We start from the raw sequence: 15,122 nt of genomic DNA on the forward strand, positions 1-15,122 counted from the left end.
ATTTGGGGATACTCAGAACAAAACTTTTTGTTTTCTACCTAGTCTATTTTCTGATTCAATTTTTCTGTGTTCTTATTTATTATTATCAATTTTAGCTCGAACCGTTAATGTAAACTTTCACGTAGCTACTTCAGTCTCCTTATTTATTTTAGTAAACTTCTATTATTCAATAGAAGATAAAAAAAATTTCATCCCCCGTACAAAAAAAAAAGTATATATATATATATATATATAATTAACGAATGAAATAACAATTAATTTCCTGGTAACGAAATATTTTGTATAGCATACTCAGAGATGGGTTGCTATTGACACAGACCCTTAACTCCCAATATTGTGTTTTATGATTAGCAACAGCCGGAAGTTCTGTTATCGTTACATGCGTATAGTAGCGTAGGGTAGGAAACAGATGCGGGACCGCCATTTTCAAGCAATAGATTAATTTAAAGTAACGTGTTTCACCAATGTAAGTATGAGTTTTTTTTTTTTTAAATGGTATAATATGTTTTATATTGTCTTTGGCAAGAAAGGCCGAAGATAAAAGAATCTTCCTCCTCACAAAAATGAAAAACAAGAGATTTCATAATTAACGAATGGAAATAGTAATAAATTATCCAGGTAACGAAATATTCTGTCTAGAAAATTGGGAGCTGAGGTTGCTATGCCCATAACAACCTTAACACGTTCATTGCCATTAATTTAGTCCTCAGGCTATTCAGAATTATCTTGTCGCAGTACCCACACATCCCACGTGTCGACCGCCCAGTTAAGACTGAGGTATGCGGCATAGAAACACGTGCGTCTTACAATTAGAAGAGACAGTAGTACATATACAAATTCCAGTTTGACGATTAAAAACGCTAATGACACCGAATGTGTTAACTCTCAATTATTTGTTTTCTTAAAGATATCAGCTCACGGAAGTTCTGGTATCGTTACGACCCCCACTGTGGGATAGGAAACAAATAGGGGCCTCGCAATTTTCAAGCAAAAGATCAGTTTAAAGCAGTGTGTTTCACAAAAGTAAGTGTGGCGTAAGTAAGTTATTATTATTATGATGTAATACGTTTTATTTTGCCTTTGGTTAATGGTGTTTCTTACTTCTATGGTGAAATTTTGGTTGTACTGTCGGAGGTATGTTATGTTTTGAACGATGTTTCTGGGCCTCTCGCGATGAGTCTTTTGACTCCATGGAGATAACAATAACAACAACAATAATAATATTCTATTACTATTAGATTGTTTCCAAGCCTCCAAAAAGTGAAGATTCACCGGGGGGGGGGGTGTCACGTATTAAAATGGAAGGAATAAGTACAGAACTCTCCGATAAACGAAATATCAACAATGCCACGTGACACGTATATGAAGTCACTAAGCATGTTTCTCTTGAAATAACAGTATACAGCACAACAAAATATAAAAAAAAATATCCATATCCATAGTTACATATTAAAATGGAAGGAATAAGTACAGAACTCTCCGGTAACCGAAATATCAACAATGCCACGTGACACGTATATTTGAAGTCACTAAGTATGTTTCTCTTGAAATAACAGTATAAAGCACAACAAAATATAAAAAAAAATATCCATAAAATAAGTTAGGTGATAATCCGCCTGTAAGAAAAAGGGAATATTGCGCCCTTCGAATGAAAAAAGACCCGAGTTCGATTCTCATCCTGGTGAGATCAATATTTGTATAGGCTTTTTCAATTGATGGTGAGTTAGCTGATCTCATATGATGGTAGCAGGGTTTTTTCAGCAAGGTGAAAAACATTGGTTTTTCACCCTGCACACAAGGAAATCGGCCATGAGAAAAAAAAAACACCGACAGATAAAAATACTGTTGGTGGTAGTTGACAATATGGTTGTTATGTTTAATTGTTTACAGGAAGAATTAAGTAGTAGGAGAGATGGTGAGAGAGTGGAGTGCCCTCTCACGAAGAGTCTTTGAAGGTGTCAAATCATAATATTACTAACAATTATATTACCATTTCAAAATAATACAAACAAATAAAATAAGAAAATTACTTGCAAACAGCATCTTTATTATTATTATTATTACACATGTATCTCCATGGAGTCCTAAATCTCATCACAGGAGACCAAACTATCAAACTTGATATCTGTCATACCAGTCCTTGAAACCATTAATAGGAAAGCATTCATAACTGACTCAGGCAATCCATTCCATTCATTTTCCACTCTTCAAGTGCAAAATCTAATGCTCATGCCCTTGCTAACCACACTTTTACCCAACTTCCAGGGATGGCCTCTTGTTCTTCCCTCTCTAGCTAAGTGCTGAAACATTTCCCCTGCATCAATCCACTAAAATCCTTTAAGTAACTTAAATGTTTCTATCATATCTCCCCCCCCCATCCTTTTCACCAATTAACCAACTTCTGCAATCAAACCTCAATCTGCCCCCATAGACAGCATTCCACAGCCACTCTCACAATCTTGGTCACTCAGCCCTGGATTCTCTCCACCACTTCCTCATTCCCACAAAACTAAGGTAACCAGACCTAAGCACAGTAATCCAGATCAGGGCTTTATAAAGAGGAATGATAACTGATGTCTGCTTATTAGTGTGTTCTTCAGTAACCTTGTGAGCAGCTATCCTGGCTGCTTTAGCAATATGGCTTGCTTAATGATATTATCTATCTATGAAACTCCTACCCAATTTACTCCCCTGTCCTAGGGTATACGGTGCGATATTGCTTCCTCCAGATATCCCTTGACTAGCCCTCATGCATCGTGAATATCCTTTCTTTGCAAATTTTTATGCCATGGTACTACTTTAAGCTGCCTCCTAAGTGTATCATAGTCACCTGCCTTATAGTTCCACATACTCCTTCTTAACTGGAATTTCCACATTTTTGCTACCTGCTAAGTCAAGACCACTTGATTACTTTCCCCAATTAAAGGCAATGTAGCTAGTTATGGACAAGTCTTCTGATTTTATAACAAGATCCAACACTCAGCCACATGTTGACTACTGTGCATAGATTTTCTCACCTGTGTTTATAGGAGATCAGGAGGTGGTGGAGACGATTCAGAGATGAGTGACCAAGCTCATGACAGGTTTTGTGGAATGTACCTTATGAGGATAGATTGAAGGTGTGTGGGTTGCAGAATTTAGCTGAGAGGTGGAAGAGAGAGGATGTGATCGAAACTTATAAGTTACTAAAGGGATTCTATGAGATTGACACAAAAGAAATTTTTCAGTACATGGGGAGTAGGGGGAATCAAGGTTCACGCTTGGAAGTTGTCTAAGAGTGTAGTTAGTAAGGGTGTGCAGACCAGGTTCTTTGCTTGGAGAGTAGAGAATGAGTGGAATGGATTGCCAGACATGGTTGTGAGCACCCAAACAGTGAATAGGTTTAAAGAGATGCATGATAGGTATTGTGCTGATGGATAGTGTGGGTTTCCCTCAATAATAATATTATTATACATTTTGCCCATCTCTGTTCTCACATACTGGTTTTTGGTTTGTGCAGGCCATATTTGAAACTTCTGGATCCCCTAATTTCCTGTGATATCCTTAATGCATAGAGGAGTAGAACTTCTAATTTTCTGAAGCAGTTATATGTAATTATATATCTATGCACATATAATACGTGTGTGTATACATATACACACTTGACAATGATGATAATATATGCATGCATTGGTTAAGTAATTAAAGATCTGAAAATTAAAAATAGTGCTATTTGCTAAAGTTTCCCTAGCAAATCAATTGATTAGAACATTACCAATTGATTTTTATCTCTCCCTCACCTTTTTTTCTGTGTGTGTGTGTCAGTGGCGTTGTGTGCCCATTTTGGTTGGGTGTGCTGTAGTGGCATAGCTGGGGGGAGCAACACTTTTCACTTGAGACACAATTTTATTTTTCGATGATTATTTTATGTTAACTTAGTAATTTTATTACTTAATTACTAATTAGTTTTTAACAACTATACTTACAACTAAAATAAACATAAACATAGTGTTTTAATTTATTTCTCTATACGTCGTTTTGAATTTTTTGTAGTATTTTTGGTAAGTATTGAGAGGGGTGGCAAACTCAGGAACTGCCCTGGGTGGCAAAAGCTCAAGTTACACCACTGGTGGTGTGCTGTTGTGTGGGTTAGACAACCTGTGCTACAAAATTCACATCAGTTTGACCATATGATTGCATTTTTATCGATATGAAAGTTTTGAGAGTGCATAGTGCATCAGTGCTCATCTTAATTGGTCCAATGCAATTAATTGTAGGATAACTTTGAGTACTTTAATTTATCAATTAATTGTAACCAATTCTGCATTTAGTGGGGGGACAATCTATTTGTTTTAGGATTTATTTGAAAACAACAATGAAATAAAGGCTCTATTTGGTTGCTATATTTGAATTACTCAAAAGTGAAAATATGTGAGCCGTAATTTATTAGACGTGAGAATGGGAAATGAAAGGAAAAAAAAAGTGTGAGTAGAGATACTTTCATTAATGGTAAACGAATTATTAATAATTAACATTTGTGATATGTGTGTCCCATAAGTTGCTGGGTAGAGGGAATAGCATGTGATCCTATAAAGTCTAGACATGAATAAGTGAATTTATGATGGCATAATTAAAAAAAAAAAAAAAAGAACGAGGAGAAGAAAAGAGATTTGTTTTGCAAAGTATAAAAAACTAACTAATAGTAAACAGTAACTAATACATTTAGTAGTTCAGTTAAAAACTGTAGGGAGAGGCTAATCCAATGAACTAATAATGTTGATCAAGTGATTAATATAGGCATGGCAGGAGTACATGTGGTATGATGGAGCAGCAAATCATCTTGTGAAATTTGCTGTGCATGTTATGTGTATTTCTCTGGTTTGTGTATATTTCGCTTCATTTTAAGAATTTCTTTGATTTACTGTATAATTAGTTTTTTTAGTATCAGCTGCTCTTCTGTCTTATCAATCTCACATATGCTGGTATTTTTGTAGATCATCAACTTCTTATAATACACATAAGTATTCATTTTTATTCCGGAATAGGTAAATTTTTACCATCTGTTGTTTCTGATGAATAAAAATGTCCCTATAATGTTAAAAAAACCTTTCCAACCTCAACAGATGCTATACTGCACAAGCAAGGAAAACAATTAGCTTTGTTTATCACTGCAGTAAACAGATATTTAACACGCGTGCTATATTTAGGAACAATTAGTGTAAAATAACTTGAACACACTTAATGGAAAGACACTCTGCTCCCACAGGCTATGCTGCATTCATGTGAACAGAACAGATTTATTGTAGCACTAAACATAACACCTAATTGAACACATTTGTCCTAAAATCTGTTTCTAATTTTCAATTCCAGAAAATATGTGTAGCTGCTGTTTGTAATACAGTCATTGGATACAGAAAGCACTCAATTTATGAAAAGCAAAATGCACACACACACACACACACACACACACACACACACACACACACACACACACACACACACACACACACACACACACACATATATAACTTGAAATCAGTTTGAATTACATTTGAGATATTCGATATCATCCAGACACTTAACAAATGTTAATTTTAGAAATAAAATTCTACTATGGAAGTTGGACTAACATACCATATAAGCTTTTTGAAAATGCGACTGCTCGACATGGAAGCGGCATACATACATATGCTAAAAGCTAGTACCTCCTAGGGAATAAAGAAATGACAGACATCCAGGTGCGAACGTGACAACGTGTTGATATAATTTTAAATATGGAGAGCATAAAGGTCAAATGAACAATAGCTATGCTAACAAAAATGGCTTCATGCATGCCATTTTTCTGAGAAACAAAGGGTTTATGCTTCTTGGTGAGGTCAGATTGGCAAATACTAGAGTGAGACATGGATAATTTGAATTTTGATACAATTTTTAAATACAGCTGTATATAATTCACACTGAAATCAGAAAAAGTAATCACTTGGGAAATTATCATTTTTCCAGAATGAATCAAAGAAAGGCTTTTTTTTACCACAAGTTCCGATCCTATGTTTTTCTTTAGGAATTGTGTTAGCACATTATCATGAAATGAAGGTTTTTCCTTCAGTTCCATGATCAATGTCTTTTCAATAGATTAAGCTTAGGCTGCACAGCCTTCCTGTGTTTGTGTTCCTCTATAACACATATGTTTTATATTCTCTTCATAGCTAAAAAAGAATATATCATGTCTTCTTTTCCACCTATCAACTAAATTTTGTAACCTACACATCTTCAGTCTATCCTCATAGGGAGCATTCCACAGACCTGTCACTAGCTTGGTCACTTCAGAATCTTCTCTACCACTTCTTACTCCCCCAAGAAACCCAGGTGACCAAATCTGTGCACAATAATCAAGATGCAGTCTAATCGTAGCCTTATAAAGAAGGATAATAACTTCCCTATTTTTACTTGTTAGTGTGTTTTGCAACATCCAAGTAATCCTTTGAGCTGTTTTATCAACTTTTGCAAATATCCCCATGTCCCTAACCTCATTAAAAATTCTTACAATTCAGTACTGTTAATATGATACACTGTATGCAAACTTTTTATCCATTTGCCTACTTAATTTCAAACAGATGAAAAGCAGAAACTTGCTTTGTGCCTTTGGTTGCAATTTTTTTTCCGTCTTTTTTCATCAGAGCATGCATTACTCGAAAGTCACTGACCTGCTAGCATCATGTTTCTCTCTTGCATTAAAGATCTAGTCGAATCATTCCCTCCCATACTTAAAACACTCTATTTCATGTGTGCCTTGATCTTTATTAGAAGGTGATTTGGAGAATTTTAGCCACTTTGGATTTTCCTTTAGATTCTTTCTAAAATGATGGAGGACAGTCAATTTATTCTTCATTATAGATGCCTACTATATATTAATTAAAAAACTAATTAGCAATTAGCTCACTACAGCATCATTGGGAAGATGTGGAGAAGATCAAGCTTTTATTTATTTATTATTTTTTAACATTTGTCTTGAATATTAATTATCTAAACCAAATATTAATAGTTTTTTAAATAACACTTCCCAGCCAGTAATCCAATCACAGCAACTAGTAGTCTGTATGTTTATCAGACTGTTCTGTGTGGAATAAAATAAAAAGGAAAAAGCAACTGAATTTCAGTTTTTTGGTTCATTACTTTTACAAGGATTATAGGTATGTAAATACAATATCATTGGCATTTTTAAAAAATTATTCAAACACTTCCTTTTAATTTCAAGTTTTATTGTATCAGCTTTATGATATGTGTTTTTCATTTTTAATACATTTCAGATAGCCTACAAGAAAATAATAAATAAATAAAAAATGCCAGACTGCCACGTTTGTCAAGGACATGATTTTTATCATCATGAAGGATTATATTATTGTAGTGAGTGTAATACCCAGTCACAAGTAAGAGCTCATTCTGATATGCCGATTTAAGTACCAGTTTGATTTTACATAATTTTCTTTATTTATTTATTCCATGTATATACAGGTAACCCTCGTATAACGTGGATGTTAGTTTCCACAAAAGTGTCGCGTTATGTGAGACTCAGATCATATAGAAAAAGTAAGGTTAGGTAGGTTCCCAAAAATTTTTTTTTTTAAAGATTATATAAACAATGACATATTCAACAAAAATATATTTTTATTTAATTCAGGTAATTCATGAAAGTTAAGAAAACATATAAACTATGAAACAAATACATAGTATAAACTTATAAAAAATTATAAATTGTATGTAAACTTCATTGCACATAATGCATAAATGTTTTAGGCAAAATAAAATAAAGTGCATATTTTAATTGTCATCACTCTCTTCAAAACTAACATTTTGTAGATGTTCTTTATTTACAAGTGGCCGGACGTCGTCATCACTTGAAATCTCTTGGACATCATTAGTATAATTCTCATTGCATACTTCGGCTGGTTTAGTTATCAAGAAGTCAGTAATAAGACCTTGCTAACCACTGTGCTGCAATTTTTTATTAAGTTCATAATACGGAGCTAAACAAATATCCAATTGTCTTGTGAATTTTCCAGAGCGCTCCATTGAGAGATCATTATCTATAAAATAACTTTCTTGCCAAGTCCAATCCTTCTGCTAATTTCTTTAAACTGAATTCTTTAATGGATTCATCACAATCAGAATCCTCGGCAGAACTTTCCCCACCATTTGGTTCGACATCATCTATTAATTGTACCAGTTCCTCCTCATTTAAATCTATTTTCCCATCAATTAATTCACCATTGAAGAGATTGGAGCACTTATGAAGGAGTTCGAAGGTTGAGTCTCATGTGCTTATCGAAACTAAATGTATCTTCAGTCTTGTTCAGTTGTTACCTTGGCAGTTTACAGTGTGTGGGTTTATCCCTATTAACAAACGCACATATCGCAAAAGTGCTCTAAGTGGCCATTACTATAAAAATAATTTTTTTTACATAAAAAAAGAAAAGCATTACATATTGTATGTAACTCACCAAAAAATAAAGTGCTTACCTTGAGATTAACACACTTATGATTTTTAATGCACTTTCCTGGCAGAAAACTAAGACAATTTTCAACAATGAACACTTTATACGGTAAATAATTGATGTACATGCATGCTAAAGGGTATTTCCCCTAATATAAATTCACTGCTTGTAACTACATGCGCGATACGGACAGAAGCAAATTTAACGAAGATAAAATTTGATTTTTAAGTCATGGGTTGAAAACTATATGAAAACATAAAGGGTTACTACAGTTTGTAGACCGCATTATATCAAAGCCACGTTATATGAGGTTTACCTGTATATTTTAAATTTCCTTGTTCACATGATTAGAAGCTAAGGACAAGCTATCTGCAATGCTACAATTATATGGTGTAAACAGACGTTATACAAAGCAGTGTACATTCTATACTTCAGTTGATTTGAAGGATGTATAGGGTGGTTTGATGCAAAACCAGGTTTCAAGCAAGATGCCATGATTTCTCCACTGTTAATCATCTCTGCATAAATTATATTATGAAGGAAAGTGGCATTATAACTTATCAAAAGTCAGGTATTAAACTTAGTCTTTATGCTGATGATTATTATACCAATCAATTAATCTTAATCAATCAAGCAAGTCATTATTATTCATATTTACAAATTTAGGGACTCAAAACACGTGCTGAAATGATTATTTTATTAATAAAAATTAAAATAATCATTTCAACATGTGTGTTTTGTGTCTCCTAAATTTGTAAATATGAATGCTGATCACCATGTAACCTTAAAAGAAAGAAAAGTCATTATTATTATTATTATTATTATTATCATCATCATTGGAAGACCTTCATGGAGTCAGAGCCTCCATAGCTCAGTTGGTATAGACGAAACCCTTTGGTTGGAAAGACCTGAGTTTGATTCCCATCTATGACATGAGGAACCTTTATCTGGTCTCTTTCGACTAAAGGTGAGTTAGCTGGTCTCATATGGAGGTAGAGGGTTTTTTGTCCCTCAGAACAGGCAAACTGGCCCTGTGAACACACATGGATCTGCAGTCAAAAATACATGCTTAGAAGTTCTTTATTGGAGGGCACAACTTCAACTGGTCTTAAGGGAACGGATGGAGAAAAATTGGGGGTAACCTCACATGACAAACGGACAAATCTCCATGGAGTCAAAAGACTCAAGGTCTATGATGACCTCATGAAAAAGATCATTGAACTGTGCCTTAAATTCAATCACAGTTTTTGCATTCTCAAGCAGCATATTTCACTCACCAGCAACTCTTCATACATAGAATGTGCTTCTCACGTATTTACTTGAATATAACTCGAACTTTTTTTTGTCCAAAATGAAAGTTAAAAAATCATGGTGTGAGATATATGCAGGGATTTTCAGAAACTAAAGTTTTTCAGGAAAAAATTAAATTGACGTTTATAATTAAATTCTCAGTATTCATTATAATTTATAATTGCTCACATTATTTATAAAATTAATGTATTTAAATTTTAATTATGAACATTATTTATATGATTGGCTGCTCACCTTCATCACATGATGTATTTGAATCTTTAGCAACAATACTTCTGTAATTAAACAGTTTTATTATCATCTGATCACCATGATTTAAAAAAAAACTGAAAATGGGTATTACTTACCAAGAATCTACTATTCACTCTCGCTATTTCCAGTCTCACATATGATTGGTGTGGTATTAATAGTGCGCGACTCAACAACAAAGGCAAGTAGGCGATTGTTGAGTTGAAATGCTGATTCTCTTCAACCAATTCCAAAATATTTCCAACTGCCATAACAACATTCACTCTCTATTTCTTCAAGTGTTAAATTTTTTTGTGCGAGGTATATGCAAAACTCTTTTAATTTCTTTTTAGGTAAAGTAAAATCATGGGTGTGAAATATACGTGAGTGCAAGTTATATTCGAGTAAATACAGTACTCTACGAAGAATCTCCTCTGTATTAATTTGGTAACAACCACTCATCAACTTATATGTTTCAGTTCATCCACTTTTCTTCTTCTGTTCAGAAGACTTTCAATTTGCATTCCCTCAATCTGTCTTCATATTTCACATTCCAGAGACCAGATATAGAGTTAGTGAATCTTCTCTGGACTCTCTCTAAGATTTCATCATATCCTTGAAAACCAGGCAACCTTCACACAGTAGTCTATATGTGGCCTGATCAAGGTGTTATACAAAGAGATCACAACCTCTTTTATTTCTACATATCAGTGTCAAACATAACCACCTCATCATTTCTGCAATCCATTGTTATGTTCTCAAAATTTTAGCAGTTGGATCCTCTCCTCCCATAAATTTTAAGTTTCTATCCACCACCACTGAGATCTCTTCCACTTCCATCAAATTTCCCTGTTAATTGGATAACCTACGTCCCATTCTTGCTTACCAGACTTCAAGACCTTACACTTTGCAACATCATCTTCGTGCAGTAAATTAAAAATGCACAGCTTACTTTGTATGGCATATAAATACATGAAAAAATTGAAGCTAAGAGATTGAAGCATTTCCTTGCAAAAACTCAAAAGCCAACTTGAAATTCATGGCTTTACTTAGTTAAAATATGAACACACACAGATATTCATTGAAGAAGATCTAAATCAGGGGTCACTAAACTTCTTTGACCGTCGACCCCTTCAAGAGTTTCTCGACTTTTTATCGACCCCCTCCCCCCCTCTATTTTACTATTACTTAATTATAATAGGATAAACAAAAAAGATGCTTGTTGGTAAATACATCATTTTTGCCTACTTGATTGGCCTCCGTAACTATTTTCATGACCTTGCTCCACCTTACAGGTCCTATTCATGTCGCTGTTCCTACGATTCACTCTTAATTGCGTTGTCATTCAGGATGGAGATAATTCAAGCTAAGCAAATTAAATATTACCCATACAATGATGTTTTATATTTTTCTATCGACCCCTAACAATGTTATATCGCCACTTTGGTGACCACTGATCTAAATGGACATGATGGCTGCACAAGAGATAGCTTTGAACATGTGCATGGTAGACAAGGATGCAGTGTATGAAATGAGGAAGTTATTAACATCCTAAAATGTTCCCAAGTCCATGACTTTGCAGTTGGACTTGGGCACATTTATCTTGAGCCACATAAATTGATTTTTAATTTGTTCGTTGGCATTATCTAAAACGGATAGATTTAAAAGTCATTCCATCAGCATTTTGATGGAATGACAACTACCCAACACTGTTTTATTAGTACTAGATACACAGATCTGTCTACACCAGCATTGTATAACACCAACCATAAAGACAAATCATATAAAATGGTGGAAATTAACGGGACATGAAGCCCAGCTGAAAACTTCTAGAAGCACTGACTACAGACGTCAAACAACAAATAACATCTTAAACACATTAGCTGAGCACATGAAGACTAGCACTGCAGCTGGACTAGGAACTGCAAAACCAGGTCTGCATTTCATTGACAAGCAAACCTGATGGTAGAACCCTGACGTGTAACAAACTGTGAAATTGAAACCTATAAGATCTGGCTAAAGACAAGAAACTGATGATTATGAAAGATACCAAAACCTAAAATCTCTAACAATAGCAGAGGTTGCTTCAGTCAAAGCTAAGCACTACCAACAGATATATGATCAGTTTATGGAAGTGTTTTCACTTGGCTATACTACTAATTATATATTGGGTTTTATCCTTTACCCAAGTGTTAGCAAACAAAGTTTGTACCTGAAGTACTTTCAGGACTGGGGCAACTCGTGGTAAAGGTGGTATAAGTTCTCATTGTCATAATGCTCAGTATTAAGGGAAGGGCCACTACCCAGACTGGTTTCGACCTTTATTGAGGTCTCATCAGTGGAAGCCAGACCCAGAGGTGGTGATACAAAGGTGGAAGTAATGGAGAAGTCATATTTACCTATACAAGTTGCCAAAGGGTGTCACACCCTATTATTAAAATTCTCTGGATTAGAGATAGGTTTATGGAAGATTTTTCACTTGGTTATGCTACTAATTATATATTGGGTTTTATTCTTTATTCAAGTGTTAGCAAACAAAGTTTGCACCTGAAGTACTTTCATGACTGGGGCAACTCATGGTAAAGGTGGTATAAGTTCTCATCACTTGCCTTGGCCCTTCTCTCAATGCATAGCATTACACATGTCTGCAAGGAGATGTGCTTTGCATTATGGGAGATACTAAGGCAAGCGATGAGAACTTATACTTAATGGATTCTTGATGAGCACCTTTAGAGCCATCATCAAAATTTCACCAGATCAGTGCGGATTCATTAAAAATTGTGGAACAACAGATGCGATCCATGTCATTCAGCTCTTAATGGAGAAACATCTAGACATCCACATGGCTTTCCTAGATCTGGAAAAGGCATTCCACCATATACCATACAACCTCATCTGGATGGCATTGAGAACACATTATGTACCAAAAGTCTATGTGCAATTCATAAAAATGCTATATCAAAATGTCACCAGCACACTACATTGTGCTACAGGAAACTCTAACATCTTCCCAATAAAGGTATTTCACCAGGAATCTGCCTTCTCAACCCATGCTCTTCATCTCCTTTTTTATGGACACTTTAACCAAGGATATTCAGAAGCCATATTCCTGGAACACTATTATATGCTGATGATGTAATACTTAGCACTACATCACAAATGAACTCCAACATCTCGTGCAGAAATGGAAAACCTGCTTATTTGAGTTTGGAATGAGATTTAATACCAAGAAGACAGAATATATGTAAGGAGGTGACCAAACTGACTGCACACTTACAATAGATGGTGTGGGGCTGAACAAATGCACCCAGTTTAAATACCTAGGGTCCAGCATTAGTTTAAATGGCATTACAACAACAGATGCTGAAGCCCAAGCCAATGCTGCCTGAATGAAGTGGTGGCATTCACTGGAGTTCTTTGTGATAAGAAGACCCCACTATACTTAAAATCAAAGATCTATAGAATGGTCATTAGAGAGTAGCCATGTATAGAGCAGAATGCTACCCAGCAACAGAGAAACATGAACAAATCCTCCATACCATGGAAATGAGAATGCTGAGATGGACACTTGGCGCCACCAGGACTTGACTGAATACGAAACATCAATGTATGTAAGATCCTCGGCATTGCACCGATAACAGAAGATGCAAGAGGTATGCTTAAGATGGTATGGCCACATGCTAAGTAGCAATGAAAACTCTGTGGCAAAATTGGCCATGAGGCTTAATTTTAATCAATTCAAGGTGCTACATTTCAGGGTGTAGAGATATAAGGCTGCATACTATATTGGCAGAGCTGTGCATCAGGAAGCAGATGAGATTTGGGATCTTAATGTGAAATAGAGGGACATGGAATAGACAGTGGGCTAAAGTTACTAGGTCAAATTGTAATTGTCACAAACTGCACATTGTATTACTACTCTGATAAGAAGTACATTAGCTTGCAGAAATAAGAAGGTGATAGTGCCTCTGTATCGGGCATTGGTCAGAGCATAATGAATTTGAGCATAACAATCCATGTGTGGATTGTTATGCTCAAATTCGGCCACCTAGTTTTCATTGTAATGTGGAAACACTTGGGAAGATCCAGAGATGAATGGCCAAAGTGAAATCAGGACTCCTGAGTATTAGTTATGCAGAGCATTTGAGGGAATGTAGATTGCAGAGTTTGGTGGATAGGTCATCCATAAGTTATGTAAATATGTGATGAAGAAGGGTGTAAGGATTTGATTTTTATATGGAGAGTGGTTGGTGAGTGGAACGCAATGGTGGAGTTATTTGTGAATGTGGTGAATGTGAATCATTTCAAGGTTCAATATGATAGACATGTTACTAGTTAAGTGGGCTTTCCATAATAAATCTACTGATTCCAAGGAGGTTACTCTTATAATAACGATGAGTTAATAACCAGTCCCATATGCTTGTTGTAGGTTTATTTACCCTAATTTCCCCTACAACAGGCAAACCTCAGCCTGAAAACACATTGACAGACATTGTTCATTATGCTGATAGGGGTAACTACTCTATCATGAGCATTATTATGGTTTCTCTGAAGCCAAGTTTCTTGGTTATGATATACAGTTTCTCCTGACATGATAAATGGAAGATGATGAGATGAGATTAATCAGATTTAATACATGTAAAATACAAGCTCTAGTTTCTTCTTATTTGGTTAATGCATATGTATTAGCAGTGTTTTTTTTTTTTGGGGGGGGGGTTGTACACATACCAGCACATTTATTAATAGTGATGCATGATACATATATGGTATGTTTTTAATGGTTAACTTTCCTGCTAGCAGAAAATGTGTACTGGTACCTGTTTTTTTTTTAATAAAAGCACTGTATAAGTAATGAAATATATATATTACAAAGTACCCAGTTCAATTTTATATTGAGACCATGGATGCTGTCTTAATAATATTGTTGGAGAATTCTAAGCTGATTTTCTAATTTAGCACCAAAAATAATTTAGGGTAGCTTATTTTATTCAGGAAAGATATTCCTGTTTATCAGTGCTTTTATTTTTGATTGTGTATACTTTTAAAATTGGCATAGTATTACCCTGCTTTTTGATTAAGAAAAATTTTTGCTTATGTCAGAGCAATAGTAAT

The 15,122-nt window shown here is 34.9% G+C and overlaps 1 protein-coding gene across 3 annotated transcripts in view; it reads left to right on the plus strand.

Annotated features, from left to right (window-relative positions):
* Positions 1 to 359: 359 nt before the first annotated feature.
* LOC150092337 (TATA box-binding protein-associated factor RNA polymerase I subunit B-like) overlaps positions 360 to 15,122 on the plus strand; it is a 161,448-nt gene continuing 146,685 nt past the window's right edge. For 2 of the 3 annotated variants that reach the window (XM_090414965.1, XM_090414967.1), the window contains exons 1-2: positions 360 to 466; positions 7,287 to 7,406. In XM_090414965.1, the coding sequence (XP_090271091.1) occupies positions 7,320 to 7,406 (87 nt within the window). In that variant the 5' untranslated portion in view covers positions 360 to 466; positions 7,287 to 7,319. Of the gene's footprint in view, positions 467 to 866; positions 1,024 to 7,286; positions 7,407 to 15,122 lie in introns of those variants that run through there. The other variant, XM_090414966.1, reaches the window with a different exon arrangement.

Source organism: Typopeltis vanoorti, chromosome 26 (genome assembly GCF_054136105.1).
Source record: "Typopeltis vanoorti isolate ZY-2024b chromosome 26, IOZ_Tvanoo_1.0, whole genome shotgun sequence".
Lineage (NCBI taxonomy): Eukaryota > Metazoa > Arthropoda > Arachnida > Uropygi > Thelyphonidae > Typopeltis > Typopeltis vanoorti.